This window comes from Myotis davidii, unplaced genomic scaffold (assembly GCF_000327345.1).
Source record: "Myotis davidii unplaced genomic scaffold, ASM32734v1 scaffold176, whole genome shotgun sequence".
NCBI classification, from domain to species: domain Eukaryota; kingdom Metazoa; phylum Chordata; class Mammalia; order Chiroptera; family Vespertilionidae; genus Myotis; species Myotis davidii.
Window position 1 is genome coordinate 1,153,893 of NW_006287911.1, and position 16,948 is coordinate 1,170,840.

At 37.1% G+C, this 16,948-nt stretch overlaps 1 protein-coding gene across 1 annotated transcript in view; it reads left to right on the plus strand.

The window, feature by feature from the left end:
• The window catches only part of BAZ1A (bromodomain adjacent to zinc finger domain 1A), a 105,982-nt gene that overhangs the window by 55,211 nt on the left and 33,823 nt on the right, over positions 1–16,948 (plus strand). The window contains exons 9-17 of the mRNA XM_015561312.1: positions 1,204–1,303; positions 2,000–2,166; positions 4,080–4,175; positions 5,358–5,496; positions 6,761–6,907; positions 11,967–12,062; positions 12,182–12,406; positions 13,852–14,017; positions 14,271–14,384. Of these exons, the coding sequence (XP_015416798.1) occupies positions 1,204–1,303; positions 2,000–2,166; positions 4,080–4,175; positions 5,358–5,496; positions 6,761–6,907; positions 11,967–12,062; positions 12,182–12,406; positions 13,852–14,017; positions 14,271–14,384 (1,250 nt within the window). The remainder of the gene's footprint in view (positions 1–1,203; positions 1,304–1,999; positions 2,167–4,079; positions 4,176–5,357; positions 5,497–6,760; positions 6,908–11,966; positions 12,063–12,181; positions 12,407–13,851; positions 14,018–14,270; positions 14,385–16,948) is intronic.

The following is a 16,948-nucleotide window of genomic DNA, read 5'->3' on the forward strand; positions in this document are numbered from 1 at the left end:
AGTATTTATTTTTTATCTAGTGCATATTTTTTTAAGTCTCCCTTTATAGGTTACCAGTTGTTTTTTCTGGAAGATTTTTGAACTAATTTATAGACTGTAGAATTAGTTCTATGATTAAAGTTATTAAAAGTTACTATGTTACTATGATTAGGGTTATCAAGAATGCAGTTATAAGTCAGACTGAAAAGGACAAAAACTTATGAATTAAGTGGAATATAAAACAAAAAGTAGGATGAACTAACAAAACAAAAAGAAAATCATAGATATAGACAATAGAATGGTGGTTACCAGAAGTGAATTAGGTAAAGGGTGTCAAATATATGGTAACAAAGTAAGATAGACTTTGGGTAGTGAGCACACAATAGAGTATACTGATATTGAATTATAATGTTACTAGAGGCCCAGTTCAAGAAAATTCATGCACTGGAGAGGGTGTCCCTCAATCCAGCCTGTGCCCTCTCACAGTCTGGGAGTCCTCAGGGGGTGTCCGGAACGGTGCCACCCCCATCACTCTGTCACTATGCTGTTGCCTCTGGGCCGATCAGGGGACGGTGCTGCCCCCATCACCCCGCTGAAGCCATCCCCTGGCCTCCCTCTGCTGGAGGCAACTTGATGGGCTGATCAGGGGACAGTGCTGCCCCACCCCCGCATCACCCCTCTGCCACCGCTGGTTGCCACCACCCACCCATCGCTGTTCCCTCCCTCTGGCCACTGGCATGTACCTTGGCTGACCTGGCGCCACCTGCTCGCCAGCCCCGCCCCCTGCCAACTGGGTGTTCTGCTGTTGGGTCGATTTGCATATTACACTTTTATTATATGGGATTAATGGTATCCTAATAAGTATATTTTTACTTTGATGTAAATATTTTTATTGATTTTAGGAAGAGAGAGAGAAACATCAATTTGTTGTGCTACTTATTTGTACATTCATTAGTTGATTCTTGTATATGTCCTGACGGGATCGAGCCCACAACCTTGGCATATTGGGGTGACTTTCTAGTCAACTGAGCTAACTGGCCAGGGCCTAAATACCATATTTTTTAAAGTTCAGTTATGCTTTAGTAAAACTGCATTTTAATATAAAGACCGTATAATTGAGGAGGGCTATTCAATATTTTGTTTTTCTTACTGTAAAAACAAGGCAGACTGTCAGTTTGTAGAAGTTGTGGTTCTACAACCTTAGTTTCTTGGTTTGTTTTTTAGGAGGCCAGTCTTGCTAATAAACAGACTATTGGAAATTATAGGAATAAAGCTACTAAAGAAAGAGACAAACTTTTGAAACAAGAAGAAATGAAATCACTGGGTGAGTTTTAACATTCTGTCCAAAATCTGATTAGATACAGGAAAGACTACTTCTCTGTGTCCGGTGGGGGATGTTTCTAAAAATGCATGTTTCTGGGGTCTTTAAAAAGCATAAATCAGGTTGGTTTTTTCCCCCTCTGAGTATCTATTGATTTTTATGATAATTGAGAACTCTGCTTATCTTAAATCTATTTCAAGGTATAGCGTATCGCATGTTAAACTGACTTAATGCTGAATTAAGCACAACTTGGAGTTTCTAGAGCTTACAAACTGTTTTGGGCCATTTTGTTTGAGTCCCACAGCCTTATAAAACATGGCTTCCCAAACTTGACTGTGCATATGAATCACTTGGGAACAGTATTATAAACAAAGATTCTAAATTAGTAGTTCTGTGTGACAGAAGAGATTGTGCATTTGTAAGAAGGTGATAACCTGGCTGTTGCTCTTAGGACCACACTTTGAGTAGCAGGGCTTTTAAAAGCAGGTAAATGTTTGTCCCACTGCAATAGTTTATCTTAAGCCCAGCCAACTTGCTTTTTTGGTTTTAATCACCTGCTGGCTCCCTTCAGGAATTTGTAACCCCTGTGTATCTCGGCTTATATAATTTAACCTTAAATTATTTCAGGATTTTTATGTTACATTACAAAATACGTTGTTTTTTGTCTGTGTGCAGTTCTAACTTTGACCTTCTCCACAGCTTTTGAAAAGGCTAAATTAAAAAGAGAAAAAGCAGATGCCCTAGAAGCAAAGAAAAAAGAAAGGGAAGATAAAGAGAAAAAGAAGGAAGAGTTGAAAAAAATTGTTGAAAAAGAGAGAATGAAGAAAAAAGAAGAAAAAGAAAGGCTTAAAATAGAAAGAGAAAAGGTATTCATTTAAATATATTAGCTATGCCCTGTACATATAGTTAATAGTGCTTTACACATTTGAATTCCTGTTTAGTTTTCAAGTTCCTTTACCATTTTCATTCACATTTATAGTTGTGTATAGAGCACTGATAAACAATATTGATTTATCTCCCTTTTGATTTGAAAAATTTAATGAATTATTTAAAGTTCAACATATGTACACACACACACACACACACACACACACACACACACGGGATCGAGCTCACAACCCAGGCATGACCAGGAACGGTGTCACTCAACCACTGAGCCACACCAGCCAGGCATGAGTAAAACCTTTAAAATTAGTAAAATACATAATTAGAAAAAATACAATAAAATCTGACTCAACAAGAATTATTAGAGTTGTTATTCTCCTTAAAGAATAATAAGAACATTTCAGTAAATCTTTATTATAATCTTTAGTGGTAGATATTCCTTAGAGAATTCTATAGCTGGTTTTTCCAGAGGTAGTAATAGTCACTGGTTTTCTGAGATACTCACAGATAGCCTTGGATAATCATGTCATACACAGTGCTTATTAAATTGCCTGAAGTTCTATGGATTATTTCCATAGGCCATTGCAGGTGTACCTAATACATGTTTGTTCCGAAAAGGCAGAGATCAAAAAACACTTGTAATCTAAATGGTAACATATAGAGATAGCATTGTTAACACTTCGATTAATTTATTTCTAATCTTTATTCTGGACCTTAAAAAAGAGATCTAGCATTTATAATTTTGTGTACTTTTTTATTTAACATTATAAACATTTCTTCATGTTACTAAATTAAGTAAGGTGGAATTCTTAGTGACTGCTTAATAGTTAATCAGATAGATGTAGTTAAGTGGATTATAATTTTTGGCCCATGAATAATGATATTCTGTACAAATTTGTGAATAAATTTCCTTTTTATGGATTATGTTCCTGGATAAATTTGTAGAAGTAGAATAATGGGTCAAAGGGTAAGAACATTTTTAAAACTTTCTATACATGTACATGGGTGTTTGTTTAGCAAACATGTTGTGTTATTTACACTCAGCAATAGTGATGAGATTACCCATCCTATTACATCCTATAGGAATTATGTTGTAGTGGGGCAATGACTTATTTCAGCAGATTACTCAAAGCACAGTTAAGTTCTGTAACCATCTAGTCGTTTTATGTTGAAAGTTTGATAAGTGCACATCTGTTTACCTTTGGTGTTTCTAAATTTCAAGGGGAAAATGTTAACGTATTAAGCATTTATTGGAAAAATTATAATAAAATATACTGTGCTTTATTGGAGACTTTTTTAGTGTCAGTATTTATCTTGCAGTTTCAAATATCAGAACCAAGAAGTAAGGGTTTCAAAAGACCCAAGTGAGCAAGAGAAATGGCCTGTATTAAAAAGAAAGAAATTTACCAACTGTATTCTAATATTGCTTTTACTTACTGCTCCCTCTGTGTATGTCTAGTCTGACACGTTTAAATGAATCTTGAAAATGACAAATATATTGCAAATATAAGGGGCGGTTTTATTTTAGGTACTCTAATAATTTATTACCTACTTTGTCAGGATCTAATTGATTTGAAGTGTGGGGAGAGCTGCTATAGGCAGAGCCAGGTTGAATTAATACGTATCTAAGCACTACTGTGTTGGACATTTTCCATCTTTATAGCAGTTATGTCAGATAGGCATTGTTTTGATCAGTGGTTCCAACACTTTAGCATGCATGAAAAATCACTAGAAAGACTTCTTAAGACATTAATTGTTGGGGCCCAACCGCAGAGTTCCTGGTTCAGTAGATCTGGGGTAGGGCCCAAGTATTTGTATTTTTACCAGTTTCCAGATGATACTGATGCTGCCTTATGAATTTCTTATAAGAATTTCTATTAACCTTTTGTTCTAGGAAAGAGAGAAGTTACGTGAAGAAAAGCGAAAATATATAGAACACTTAAAACAGTGGAATAAACCTAGAGAAGATATGGAATGTGATGATCTTAAGGTATAAGTATGTTATGTGGTGTTTCACACACCCATGTTCTTTGTGTCCTATGTAGCTTTGTTGATGAAATATTTCTTTCTTATTAATAATGGCCTCTTTATATTTAACTGAGAGGAAATAGTTGAGCAAATGCTATATTTAGAGTTTCAAGGTAGTATTTCCTAACAAGCTTTGATAATGATTTTTTAAAAATGTATTTTTATTTATTTTAAAGAGGAAGGGAATAAGAGAGAGAGAGAGAAAAACATCAATTATGAGAGAAAATCATTGATAGGCTGCCTCCTGCATACCCCCTTCTGGGGATTGAGCCCGCAATCTGGGCATGTGCCCTGACCAGGAATCTAATCGTGACCTCCTGGTTCATAGGTCGACACTCAACCACTGAGCCACACTGGCTGGGCGATAATGATTTTTATCCTGCAGAATAATTGGTCAATCATGTGATCCTTGATAATCTAATAACCAGTGGGGCCAGGCATGCATTTTTAGCTTTATTGCTAGATAAAGAATTCTTCCATGCCCTGGCCAGGTGGCTCAGTTGGTTGGAGCATCATCCTGTACACCAGAGGGTTGCAAGTTTGATCCCCAGTCACGGTGCCTATGGGAGGCAATCGATCTATCTGATCGATGTTTCTCATTTTGATTTTTCCCTCTTCGCCCACCCCCATTCATCTCTCTTTAAAATCAATGAAAGTATATCCTCAGGGGAGGATTAAAAAAAAATTATTTCTGTCTCCAGATATGATCACAATATTCAAACCAAGCTCGTTCAGCTCAGTGTATAAGAAAGCATTTCTAAGTCAGTAAGTGGCAGATTAATTCTGTTCCATATCTTAAGGAGATCCCATATTGAAGATAATATTGATACAACTGTCTTGACCTGAGAATCTAGGTTAAAAGTTCCTCTTAACTAGAAAATGTAGTCAAAAATACACTTCAACCTAAAGTTATTTTCTTAATTTGATGAAGGAAAAAATACTTAGAAACTGGTTTAGTAAAGTTGGAATAAGGCCAGAACATCTGTAATTTTAAAAGTTCTAAAGGTGATTGTTGAAAACATTCAGGGTTGAGAACCACTAGTTACATGAAATAATTCTTATTCGGTAAAGAGTATATCATACCTACTTTTTACAACTTCCTACACTTGATTCAAATAGTTACATAAATTGTTTAATCTTGCAGGAACTTCCAGAACCAACTCCAGTGAAAACTAGACTACCTCCTGAAATCTTTGGTGATGCGCTGATGGTTTTAGAGTTCCTTAATGCATTTGGGGAACTTTTTGATCTTCAAGATGAATTTCCTGAGGGAGTAACCCTAGGCAAGTGCTTTTGTTGTGTTATAGTTCACCCTAAAATTAGTGGCTTTAAAGAACAAATTATTATCTCTCAAGTTCTGTGGAATCACTGGACCTACTTCTCTAGTCCTCTCTAGTTACTGTCAGACAGTGGCTGGAAATGGAGTCATCTCAAGGCTTACCTGGCTACATGTTCAAGATGGCTTCTTTACACGCATGTTTGGTGCTTGGCGCTCCTCCACATGCATCCCACTCCATCAGAGTAGCCTACACTTCTTATGTGTCAACTGAGGGCTCCAAGAGTCAGGACACAGAAACTGCCAGCCTTCTTAAATGCGAGGCCTGGAACTGGCAAGCCCTGTTTCTGCCCTATTCCATTGGTCAGGCCTGCTGGTATTCAAGGGGGTGAAAGAATAGACTTCACTTCTTGAGAGTGGCCTGGTAAGTAAGTGCAAGGAAGGAAGAAATTGACATCAGTCATATTTGAAAACAAGTTGATGCCTACCTTTAATTTGTGATTCTGCTTTGCCTCTGTACTTACATACTTTAATTTGTATGAACTTCATTTTTAAGAGTTAACTTAGTATGATTAGAGCTTTGGCTCCTATTTTGGATCTTCTCCTGTGAAATGGTAAAATAATGTCTTAAGATCCAACTAAAGACCTCAAAGACAGAATAATAATGTCACTCTTATTTCAATAAGAGTATATTCTCCACGAGGGCTTTTACATTCCCTAAATTTCTCTTTCTGAGCTAGGTTAGGTATGAGTCATTGTTACAGATCTAAATAATGCTGGTTTAAGTAAGATGAATTTGATGAGAGACATTTATAACTTGGATTTGATATTAGGGTTACACCTAATCTTGATTACCTCTCCTTTGCACTGTTTGGTAAAAGTAATGTCCCACATAGCTCTTAAGAACAGTGGGGCAACAATAACAAATCTTTACATTGTTATTCAAATTAGAGTAAAATCATAATTTTAAAGATGTACCTTAATTTACACCTCAAGTTTAAACTTAGGTGAAATATTGTATTGACCTACTGAGTCTAATTTGGCTTTCTTGAATGTGGTGATTTGGGCTTATGATTTTATTGGAATTTATAATAGTCATTATAATTGGGGGATTTTATTTTACCTCATGCTTGGCTCTACTTGGATAAATGGGCATTTAAAAAATAATTACATAGGCTATTGTTGATTGAAATGTTTATTATTCCATTGGAGTTGATTTTTTTCAGTACATGAACAGAACTTTAAATTGATTTTAAACATTTTATTCACAGAAGTGTTAGAGGAAGCTCTTGTAGGAAATGACAGTGAAGGCCCACTATGTGAATTGCTTTTTTTCTTCCTGACTGCCATCTTCCAGGCGATAGCTGAAGAAGAAGAGGAAGTTGCCAAAGAGCAAATAACTGATGCTGACACCAAAGGTCAGAATTCATATTATTGTTGATTGGTAGTGGCTTTGTAGTGATACTCATTTTTGAAGGTTATTTTAAAATTATCTTGGCTTTTACATTTATAAGACATAGTTGCTCAAGTTACCAAATTCTTGAGTCACATACTAGGAATGCGATATCAGTTGTTTTATAAAACCTTTCTTTTGATGTATCGTGTGTCTAATGACCTTGAAAATATTTTCTCCCTGATCTATCTTGCTTTTTATTCCATTAGATTTCTCCTATGATATAGTATCATTACAGATTTCATTGACTAGTATCTGTAATTCCAAGAGATTCCTCTAGTTGCACTGTTTTGCCCCACCTAAGGAAATACTTTTACTATTGTTATTAATACTTAAATTGAAAATACTACTGCTGATTTCATTTCAGATCTGACAGTTTTAAGATCAGAGTTAAGTAAAATTTAATTTTTTTAATTTCGCTACTTAGTTTGAACTAAAAATCTTGCTCTTTAAATTTTGTGTACCTAAATATCTGGAGTCAGTGTGTGGCACATATTAATGTAGGGATAATTCTTGGATAAACCCTTTTTTATTTTTAATATTTTGTTCAGGATTTTCCTCAATCAGAGGAATTGTTAAGCCATATTAAGAGATTGATTTGGCTTCCTAAATAATACTCTCTGTGAACTTTGCCACCTATGAGATTTAGGATCAAAAGCTTTATTAAACAACACTAATGTATTGCATACAAATTCACAATAAGAAATAACTTGGGAGACATCTTGATAGCAGAATCTTGGTACAAAAAGGTAGGAAATTCCTTCATTCAAATAGTATTTCTGGCCTTAGATAATTTGAGCTCATTTTCCTTTATGCTGGTCCTTGGAGCAACAGGATAAGATGAGTATGCATACAATGTTGGTTGCTTTTGGGTTTTATAGCCTGAGTTCAAGTAAAATATATTCTATAGCTTGAGTGCTAATCACCATAGATCCCTTATCAAGGGATCCATTTTAGCAATGTGGTCCCTGTTGTCATCACAGATAACTTAGTCAATTAAATGAGATTCTACGAAAGGGAAGATAGAAGGGTAAATCCATTTTTTAAAACATCTAAAGTTTATGTAAGATGACATGCACCAATACTAAAGATGGATTATCTAAGACAGACAATGTAGCACATATTCATTCTTGTAGCAATTAGTTGCCTTAATCACCAATAACATCACAGGGTTATTGACCAAATTCTGACCTTAATACAGGACATAAAACTGTAGTATTTAATTCAGGAATTGAAGCAGATGAAATCCCGATGACAAAAAGTGGGTGACCAGAAAATTTTGTTGGAAAATCCCCTGTGTAAAGGGAAAATATATGTGACTGTTGGTATTTGTATTGTCATTATATTTTGTTTTCATGATTAATTCGATCTGTAATTTCTATAGCTCTACTCCTTTGTAGAGCTGTCTATACATATAAATGTAAGGTCTCTGAATAAGTATTGGCCATTAAAACAAGGTTGTAATGCTCCTTTTGAAAATATTTATTTAAATGTTAGGGAGGGTAAAAAACACACTTGGGAATTTTTCACCTTTCTCTCACTTCCTTATTATTTTTCACCACATTTTATATAGTTATTTCAGTTTCTATAAGAGCCCTAGATTGTTCCCCCAGGTATCTTTCATTTAGTCCTCCCATTCAGTAACAAAAAAGCCTTTCCACAGTTTTCCTAAAGCAATAGAATAGTCATATGGGATTGAATGTTCTCTTGCTTCCTTTTTAGCTGGTCTTAATAGTAAGGTATTTTCCTGCTATTTCCAGAAAGGGGGAAATTGGGCAGAAGAGAAAAATATGAATTTATCCTAGTGACGAGAAAACAGGTTCATTGAAATTATTTACTGAAGATTACATAGATAATAAGTGATATAAATATTATATATGCATTATTTCATGTAATCCTCTTTGTCACCCTTGATGAGGTAGATATGATTATTTTCTGCCTTTTACATATAAAGAAACTTAGACTTAAGGAGTTTAATTAATTTGCCTAAAGACACATAGCTAATAAGAAAGTGATGGGATACAAACTCTGGCAATGCTATAAGGGCAAAGACGTTGAAATGTTGAATATTTGTTTCCCTAGCTTGGCCATAAATTTATCTGTATTCAAGAAGATCTAATTACTTTGCTCCTGGTCTCTGTTATATCAAATCTTGGAAGTTTTTACCAGCAGTTTTTAAAATCTTATATTAAAAATACCTATTCCTCACTTTAATATTACATCATAAACTTAAAAGCCCTTCAGAGCATAGGAATAAGAGCATCCTCCTTATCCTATCTAATAAAGAGGGAATATGCTAATTGACCCTCACACCATCACAAAGATGGCAGTGCCTACAGCCATAAAGAGGGAATATGCTAATTGACTGCCACGCCCTCAAAGATGGCAGCCCCCACAGCCACAAGATGGCGGCGCCCAGTCCCCTCAGTTCCCCAACCGCCCAGGGGCCAGCCTGAGGCACAGACAAGCCTCAGATGTTGGCTGCCCAGCTGCCCAGGGCTGCCTGAGGCTCAGGTAACCAGGGCCGGCCAAGGCTTGCACTGCTGGCAGTGGCAGCAGCAGAGGGATGGGCGGTACCCACAGCCAATAAGGAGGGAATATGCTAGTTGACTGCCACGCCCTCAAAGATGGCAGCGTCCACAGCCACCCAGGGCCGGCCTGAGGCACAGGCAAACCTCGGATGGTGGCTGCCCAGCTGCCTGAGGCTCAGGTAACCAGGGCTGGCCGAGGCTTGCACTGCCAGCAGTGGCAGCAGCAGAGGTATGATAGGAGTGTTGCCTTCCCCTAATCACCGGGTCACCTTCCGCCCCTGAGGGCTCCCAGACTGTGAGAGGGGGCAGGCCAGGCTGAGGACCGCCCCCCTCCAGTGCATGACTTTTCATGCACTGGGCCTCTAGTATAGAATAGTTTTGTATGTTGTTTGGTGTTGGAATGTTATGTACATAATTCTAGTTTACTATGATATAAGAGTATCTTTTAGATAGCCATAACACATAAAGTTCAAGTGTAGATTCTCTTGGTATGATGTACCCAGATGAACAGCTCTAGGCAAATCTTAGAGCAGCGGTCACCAACCGGGGGTCCGCGGACCTCTGGTGGTTCGTGAGGTCCAAAAGGTTGGCGACCACTGTCCTAAAGTGATATTTAAAGTTTCTGGAGAGTACCATTTGGTAAATAAATTGAGTTAAGTAATATTTTACATGTTAATATAACACAATTAAAAGTAAATTGTTATTTTATTGGTTGTCCATTTCCTAAGCCTTTAAATAGTAGGTTGAATGTGTGATTGCTGCAAAGGAAGAGAGCCAATACACTTTTACAGCTCACAACTAGGACTGTTGTTAATTTTACAGTGCCTATTAATTTTGTTTATTTGGCTTTAAGTAGAATGGAAATTGAAAAAGTTTTAGGTCTAGTATTTTCCTGGTGAGGAAGAATATAAAGTCTGTTTTTGGGCTAGATTCGTGGCTTGGTAAGAAGTTCTGCATATATGTAAAATTTAGTCAGGTAATTTCTCCTGAGTGGTATTGTTTATTCTTACGTGCCATGAAATTATCAATGATTGTAATCAGACAGGATATCAGAGCTGCCTTTTTCCTTTAGTAAAGGACAGCAGTTCTGTTTTCTAAGGTTTATTTTGTGAGCTTGTGAACTTTGGGAAGGAAATCATATAGTAGAAAGTTAATGAATCACAGAACCAGTTTAGCCTAGGGATTTTCCAGACTAATCCATAGAATCCTTCAGGTTGTACAGGGGTTCCTTGGTGCCACTGCAGGAGAGTTGGAAAGATGAATGTGCAGGATTGTCATCTCCATAACCCTTCTTTAACAAGGGCGTATTTTATCTCTTTTATGATGGAATTCCAAGAAATAATTTGAAAACTGCTGATCTAGACTTACCGCATCCAGAAAAAAGAAACCAATTAAGTGACTTTTTAGTTCTAAAGACTACATAACAAGGAACTAGAAATTGACTGCAGAAGCCTAAGACTAGACTATGCATGATCTGATTCTTAGTCTGAAGCTGGGTCCACTGTACTGTGACATAGGCTTAAGTTTTGTAAGCTTAAAGTTTTTCATAGTTGACACTCATTTTTTGTCATCTCTGTATTACAATTAGAAATAATTATATATGCTCTAAATACATCTGTGCTTGTTGATTTGCTCATTAGTCCTATTTGTAAGCTAAGCACTGTTTTCAAAGCTAAAGCAATTTACTTAGAAAATACAGGAAAATCTTCCTATTGTCTTTTAGATTGGAGAGTTTTCAAAATCAAAGCAAAATTTAAATGTATAGGATAAGTCAATGGTTAAGTGACAGCAGTGCTGTCTTTAAATTCTTTTAGCTTTTTTTCTTTGCTGGTTTTGCGATGATTACAACCTATACTTTGTTATGATTCAATCTTAAGATATTTAAAAAAGATTGGATATCTTCGTCAGCTGGTGTGGCAGAGTGGTTGAAAGTATCAACCTATGAACCAGAAGATCATGGTTCAATTTCCTGTCAGGGCACATGCCCAGGTTGTGGGCTCAATCTCCAGTGTGAGGCATGCAGGAAGCAGCTGATCAATGATTCTCTCTCATCATTGATGTTTCTATCTCACTTTCCCTCTCCCTTCCTCTCTGAATCAGTAAAAACATATATATTTTTTAAAGATTGGATATTTTCAAGTGGATTTTTATTTTCAAAGTAGTATTTTCCAAAGTTATATTGAGCGAATGATTTGTTTTTCATTTTCAAGTATATTTTACCTTTTTTTGGAAGGTGTATGTGTATGTTGCTGGTAACTTGGAAGTTGTCTTCTCTATGTTAAGTAAGGAAAATATTAATATGTAGTGCATGTCGCAGGATTTAGAGTTTTAGGTGGAGAGTAGGCAGAATATAAATGATGCTTGTACCCAGTGTTGGTTCTTTTGAGGTTTGTGAATATTAAGCTGTTTGCTGTTTCATCATTGTGAAAGGGCATTGTTCCCAAATATTCCAGCTTTGATTTGCACTAGAATAAAGTATTTATTTCCTTAAAGATTTAACAGAGGCTTTGGATGAAGATGCAGACCCCACAAAATCTGCACTGTCTGCAGTTGCATCTTTGGCAGCTGCTTGGCCCCAGTTGCACCAGGGTATGTGTGGGCTTTTTTTTTTTATTGGCTTTTTATTTTTAATTTTATAAAGGTACATTTTACATTGCTGAGAATTTATGGTTTACATTCTAAATGACTATTTTCATTTTTAACTATAGGCTGCAGTTTGAAAAGTTTGGATCTTGATAGCTGCACCCTTTCTGAAATCCTCAGACTGCACATCTTAGCTTCAGGTGCTGATGTAACATCAGCAAATGCAAAGTACAGATATCAAAAACGAGGAGGATTTGATGCTACAGATGATGCCTGTATGGAGCTTCGTTTAAGCAATCCCAGTTTAGTAAAGAAACTGTCAAGCACTTCAGTATACGATTTGACACCAGGTAAACTTTGCAAGTTGGAATTTGTATAACCTTTCCACTTTCTACTTTCTTATGTCTCTTACACCCAGAAAACTAGCTAATGAGATATTTTAGATGATAAGTAGTTTTAAAAGAGAAAGAGAAAATACAGTCTTTAAAAAAAAAGTGGTGGGCCATGACCGGTTTGGCTCAGTGGACAGAGCATTGGCCTGCAGACTGAAGGGTCCCAGGTTCGATTCCGGTCAAGGGCATGTACCTTGGTTGCGGGCACATCCCCCGTAGGAGGTGTGAAGGAGGCAGCTGATCGATGTTTCTCTCTCATCGATGTTTCTAACGCTCGATCCCTCTTCCTTCCTCTCTGTAAAAAATCAATAAAATATATACTTAAAAAAAAAGTGTTGGAATACCAATAGTGCCATATGTTGAAACTACTATTGTTCATATTATCTTTAATTATTTAGGATTTTCTTTTCTTTTTTATTGGGGTTTTCTATTTAAATCTTTTTTTATTTGTCTACTGAATCTACTAAGTTTAAAGGATAAGTGAGAATTAGCTTTCATTTTTATTAGTATATCAGAAGTTTAAGCTGTAACTACTAAATTCCAACACTTGCTTGCTTGAATAAGTGTTTGAGGTTTGAGAAACAGTATACAAATTAGTTATTTTTCACTGCCTTTTAAAATAAAAAAATTGTAATATACAAATATATACAGTTTAATTTTATCCGATTAAGAAAACAGGACATAGAGGAGTTTAATTCCTACCATTCATACAGTTTTTATAATTTATGCTAGTGTTTCTGAGCGGTCTTTTTAGAGTAGCAATTTGCCTATTGCCATTTTAAAGAAAATTCATGTGATTATAATTTAGTTTTGATTTGAACTTTATATATGAGCCTAAAAATTAAAACTTGAAAAATAATTCTTTGTAGTTAGAAGTTTTCCCATGCCGTAGCCAGTTTGGCTCAGTAGATAGAGCATCTACCCATGGACTAAAGGGTCATGGATTCGATTCTGGTCAAGATCACATACCTCAGCTTGCAGGCTCTATCCCCGGCCCCGACTGGGGCCCTGTATGGGAGGCAATCATGTGTCTCTCTTACATCAATGTTTCTCTCTCTCTCTGTCTCTCCCCCTCCCTTCACTCTCTCTAAAAAAAAAAAATCAATGGAAAAATATCCTCAGGTCAGGTGAGGATTAAAAAAAAATTTGGCATGTCTATTTCACTAGTATATGAGGTAGTCATTAGTATTTGAAATGCCTTATATAGCACATAACTGTTAAATTTGACTCAATGTTGCTTTTTTCTGAAGACATTCCATTTACATGTATGATCTTAAGAGACTTTCCCTTGTTCATTTAACATTCATTAAACATTTTCACATTGCGCCACAAATTAAAATTTTTCAGACATAATTTATTTTTTGTCATTGATAATACAGAAGTTATTTACCAATTTTTGACAGGAGAAAAAATGAAGATACTTCATGCTCTCTGTGGGAAACTACTGACCCTAGTTTCTACTAGGGATTTTATTGAAGATTACGTTGATATATTACGACAGGCCAAGCAGGAGTTCCGGGAGTTAAAAGCAGAACAACACCGAAAAGAACGGGAAGAAGCAGCTGCTAGGTAAGAGACAATTATTGTAAGTTGTGCCAATGAAAGCTATTTATGTTTTTGCATCTATTCTAGAACCATATTTCACATAGGGCTGTAATATGACATTGGCTCACACTGATGTTTTCTGGCTTTACTAAGAGGTTATAAATGGATTGCTACATTATGGTTTTGTGATAACGTTCACATGACTAATTTGATGATTAATGGTAAGATGCTAAAAGTTAAAAACATCTGATAGACTATAATTTTTTTTTACTTTCAGAATTCGTAAAAGGAAGGCAGAGAAACTTAAGGAGCAAGAACAAAAAATGAAAGGAAAACAAGAAAAACTGAAGGAAGATGAGCAAAGAAATTCAGCTGCAGATATGTCAATTGGGTATGCTTTGAATTACACTGTTTATCTTGTTATCCATAAAGAATAAAAATCAGCACCTTGAACTCTAAAAGACTTTCAGAATTTTTAGAAAACTAGTATTCTATAGATAAATAACTGTGTTGTGAGCCTATGAAAGTTACGTAGTATAGACAGCCCTTAGTATATGTGTTATGTGGTTTTTGTTTGTGTGTGTTTTATGTTTATTGTTGAGATTATTACAGATGTCCCTCTTTTTTCCCCCCATTGCCCACCTCCACCTTGTTCCCGCCCCACCCCAGGCCTTTGCCACCCTAATTGTCTGAGTCCATAGGTAATGCATATATGCATATAAGATCTTTGTTTAATCTCTTCCCACCTCCCCGCTCCCCTCCTTCGGAGAATCGTCAGTCTGTTCCATTTCCGTGCCTCTGATTCTATTTTATTCACCAATTTATTCTGTTCATTAGATTTCTTATTTGTTTATTTTGATTTTTAGATTTAATTATTGATAGGTATGTATTTGTTATCATTTTGTTGTTCATATTTTTTTATCATTTTCTTCTTCCTCTTCTTAAAGAATACCCTTCAACATTTCATGTAATACTGATTTGATGATGATGAACTCCTTTAGCTTTTTCTTGTCTGTGAAGCTCTTTATCTGAACTTCAACTCTAAATGATAGCTTTGCTGGGTAGAGTAATCTTGGCTGTAGGTTCTTGCTATTCATCACTTTGAATATTTCTTGCCACTCCCTTCTGGCCTGCATAGCTTCTGTTGAGAAATCAGCTGACAGTTGTATGGGCATTCCCTTGTAGGTAACTAACTGCTTTTCTCTTGCTGCTTTTAAGATTCTCTCTTTGTCTTTTGCCTTGACATTTTAATTAGGATGTGTCTTGGAGGGGTCCACTTTGGATTCCTCTTGTTTGGGATTCTCTGTGCTTCCTTGAAGGTCTCACTAAATCCCTTGGAGGTTTCTAGAAGATTATTGAGTAACCTTATAACTCTATATCTAGTGGTTTTGAATTCTATATCTAGTAGTTGGCTTTCTTCCATTTCTTTCATTTATGACATGCTTCTTTGTCTCCACATTATGGCTGCTTCCCTGTGTTTGTTTCTATGTATTGGTTAGAGCTACTATGTCTCCTGAAGTTGGTGGCCTTATGTAGTAGGTCCTGTAGGGCCCAATGGCTCAGCCTCCACAGTTAACTGAGCCAGGCACTCTAGGTGAACCCCTTGTGTGGGCTATGAGCACAGTCTTGTTGTAGTTGAGCCTTGATTGCTGTTGGTGTCACTGGGAGGAATTGACCTCCAGGCTAATTGGCTGTGAGAACCAGCTGCGACTACAGTGGGAGAGCTACTGTGCAGAAGACACCCCTATGGAGAAGATCTTGCTTCAGTGGGGCTTTGGTGCTCACTGAGTCTGCTGCTTGAGTGTGTCGCTTATGAATGTGAAGAGTTGTAATCTGGTATGGTCTCACACTGACCACTGGGTACAGTGGCTCTTGGTCCCCAGGGAGGTGTAAAGTCAGCCACTGCCTGGGCCACCCAGCAGTAGCTACAGAGAGATCTATAGATTTCTCCTCTTTGTATCAGGTTTGGAAGTGCCCAGATGAGGCCCAGCTCTGAAGCAAGGCAGGTTGGTTCTGGTGCTGGGTCTTGGGCCTTTTATTGATAGGTTTGGGGCTTCCGACCCAGCTGCAGCTTGTTTGACAGATTTTAGCCTGAGCAAGGAAAGGCCATTCATATGCAAAAGTTACTGCACACAGCTTTGTTGGGGTTGTAAATTAGATGGGTCAGGGTCTCAGGGAATCACCAGAGCAGAGCTGACAGAAATGGCTGCCAGTTAGCCCAGGGAGCATCTCCTGCGAGAAAGCTGCCCCCATGTGCCTGCCCCAATGCCAGACAGTCCAGTGAATGGGAAAAAAATATTTGCAAATCATATATTTGATAGTGGTCTAATATCCAGAATAGGTAAGTACTTATACAGCTCAACAATAAAAAGACAACCCAATTAAAAAATTGACAAAGGATTTGAATAGGCATTTCTCCAAAGAAAATACATAAGAAGCCCATGAAAAGATGCTCAACATCATTAGTCATTAGGGAAATGTTTATCAAAATCACAATGAGATATACTTGACACTGACTAAGATGGCTATAATCCAAATGAGAGACAATAAAAAGTGTTGGTGAGAAAGTGGAAAAAATTGGAACTCTTGCCCTGGCCAGCATGGCTCAGTGTTTAGTGTTGGCCTGTACATCAAAGGAAGGGTCTTGGGTTCAATTCCTGGTCAAGAGCACATACCTGGCTTGCATGTTGATCCCCACCCCAGTCAGTGTATGTTCGGAAGGCAGCCAATCAATGTGTCTCTCTCACATCAGTGTTTCTCTCTCACCCTCCCTTCCTCCCATTTAGAGAGAGAGAGGAAGGGGGGAGGAAGAGAGAGAGAGACACATTGATTGGTTGCCTCTGGCACAGGGTATGTGCCCTGACTGGAAATCGAACCAGCAACCTCTCAGTGCATGGGATGATGCTCAACCACCTGAGCCACACTGGCCAGGGCCATAGCAACATAATTATTAAT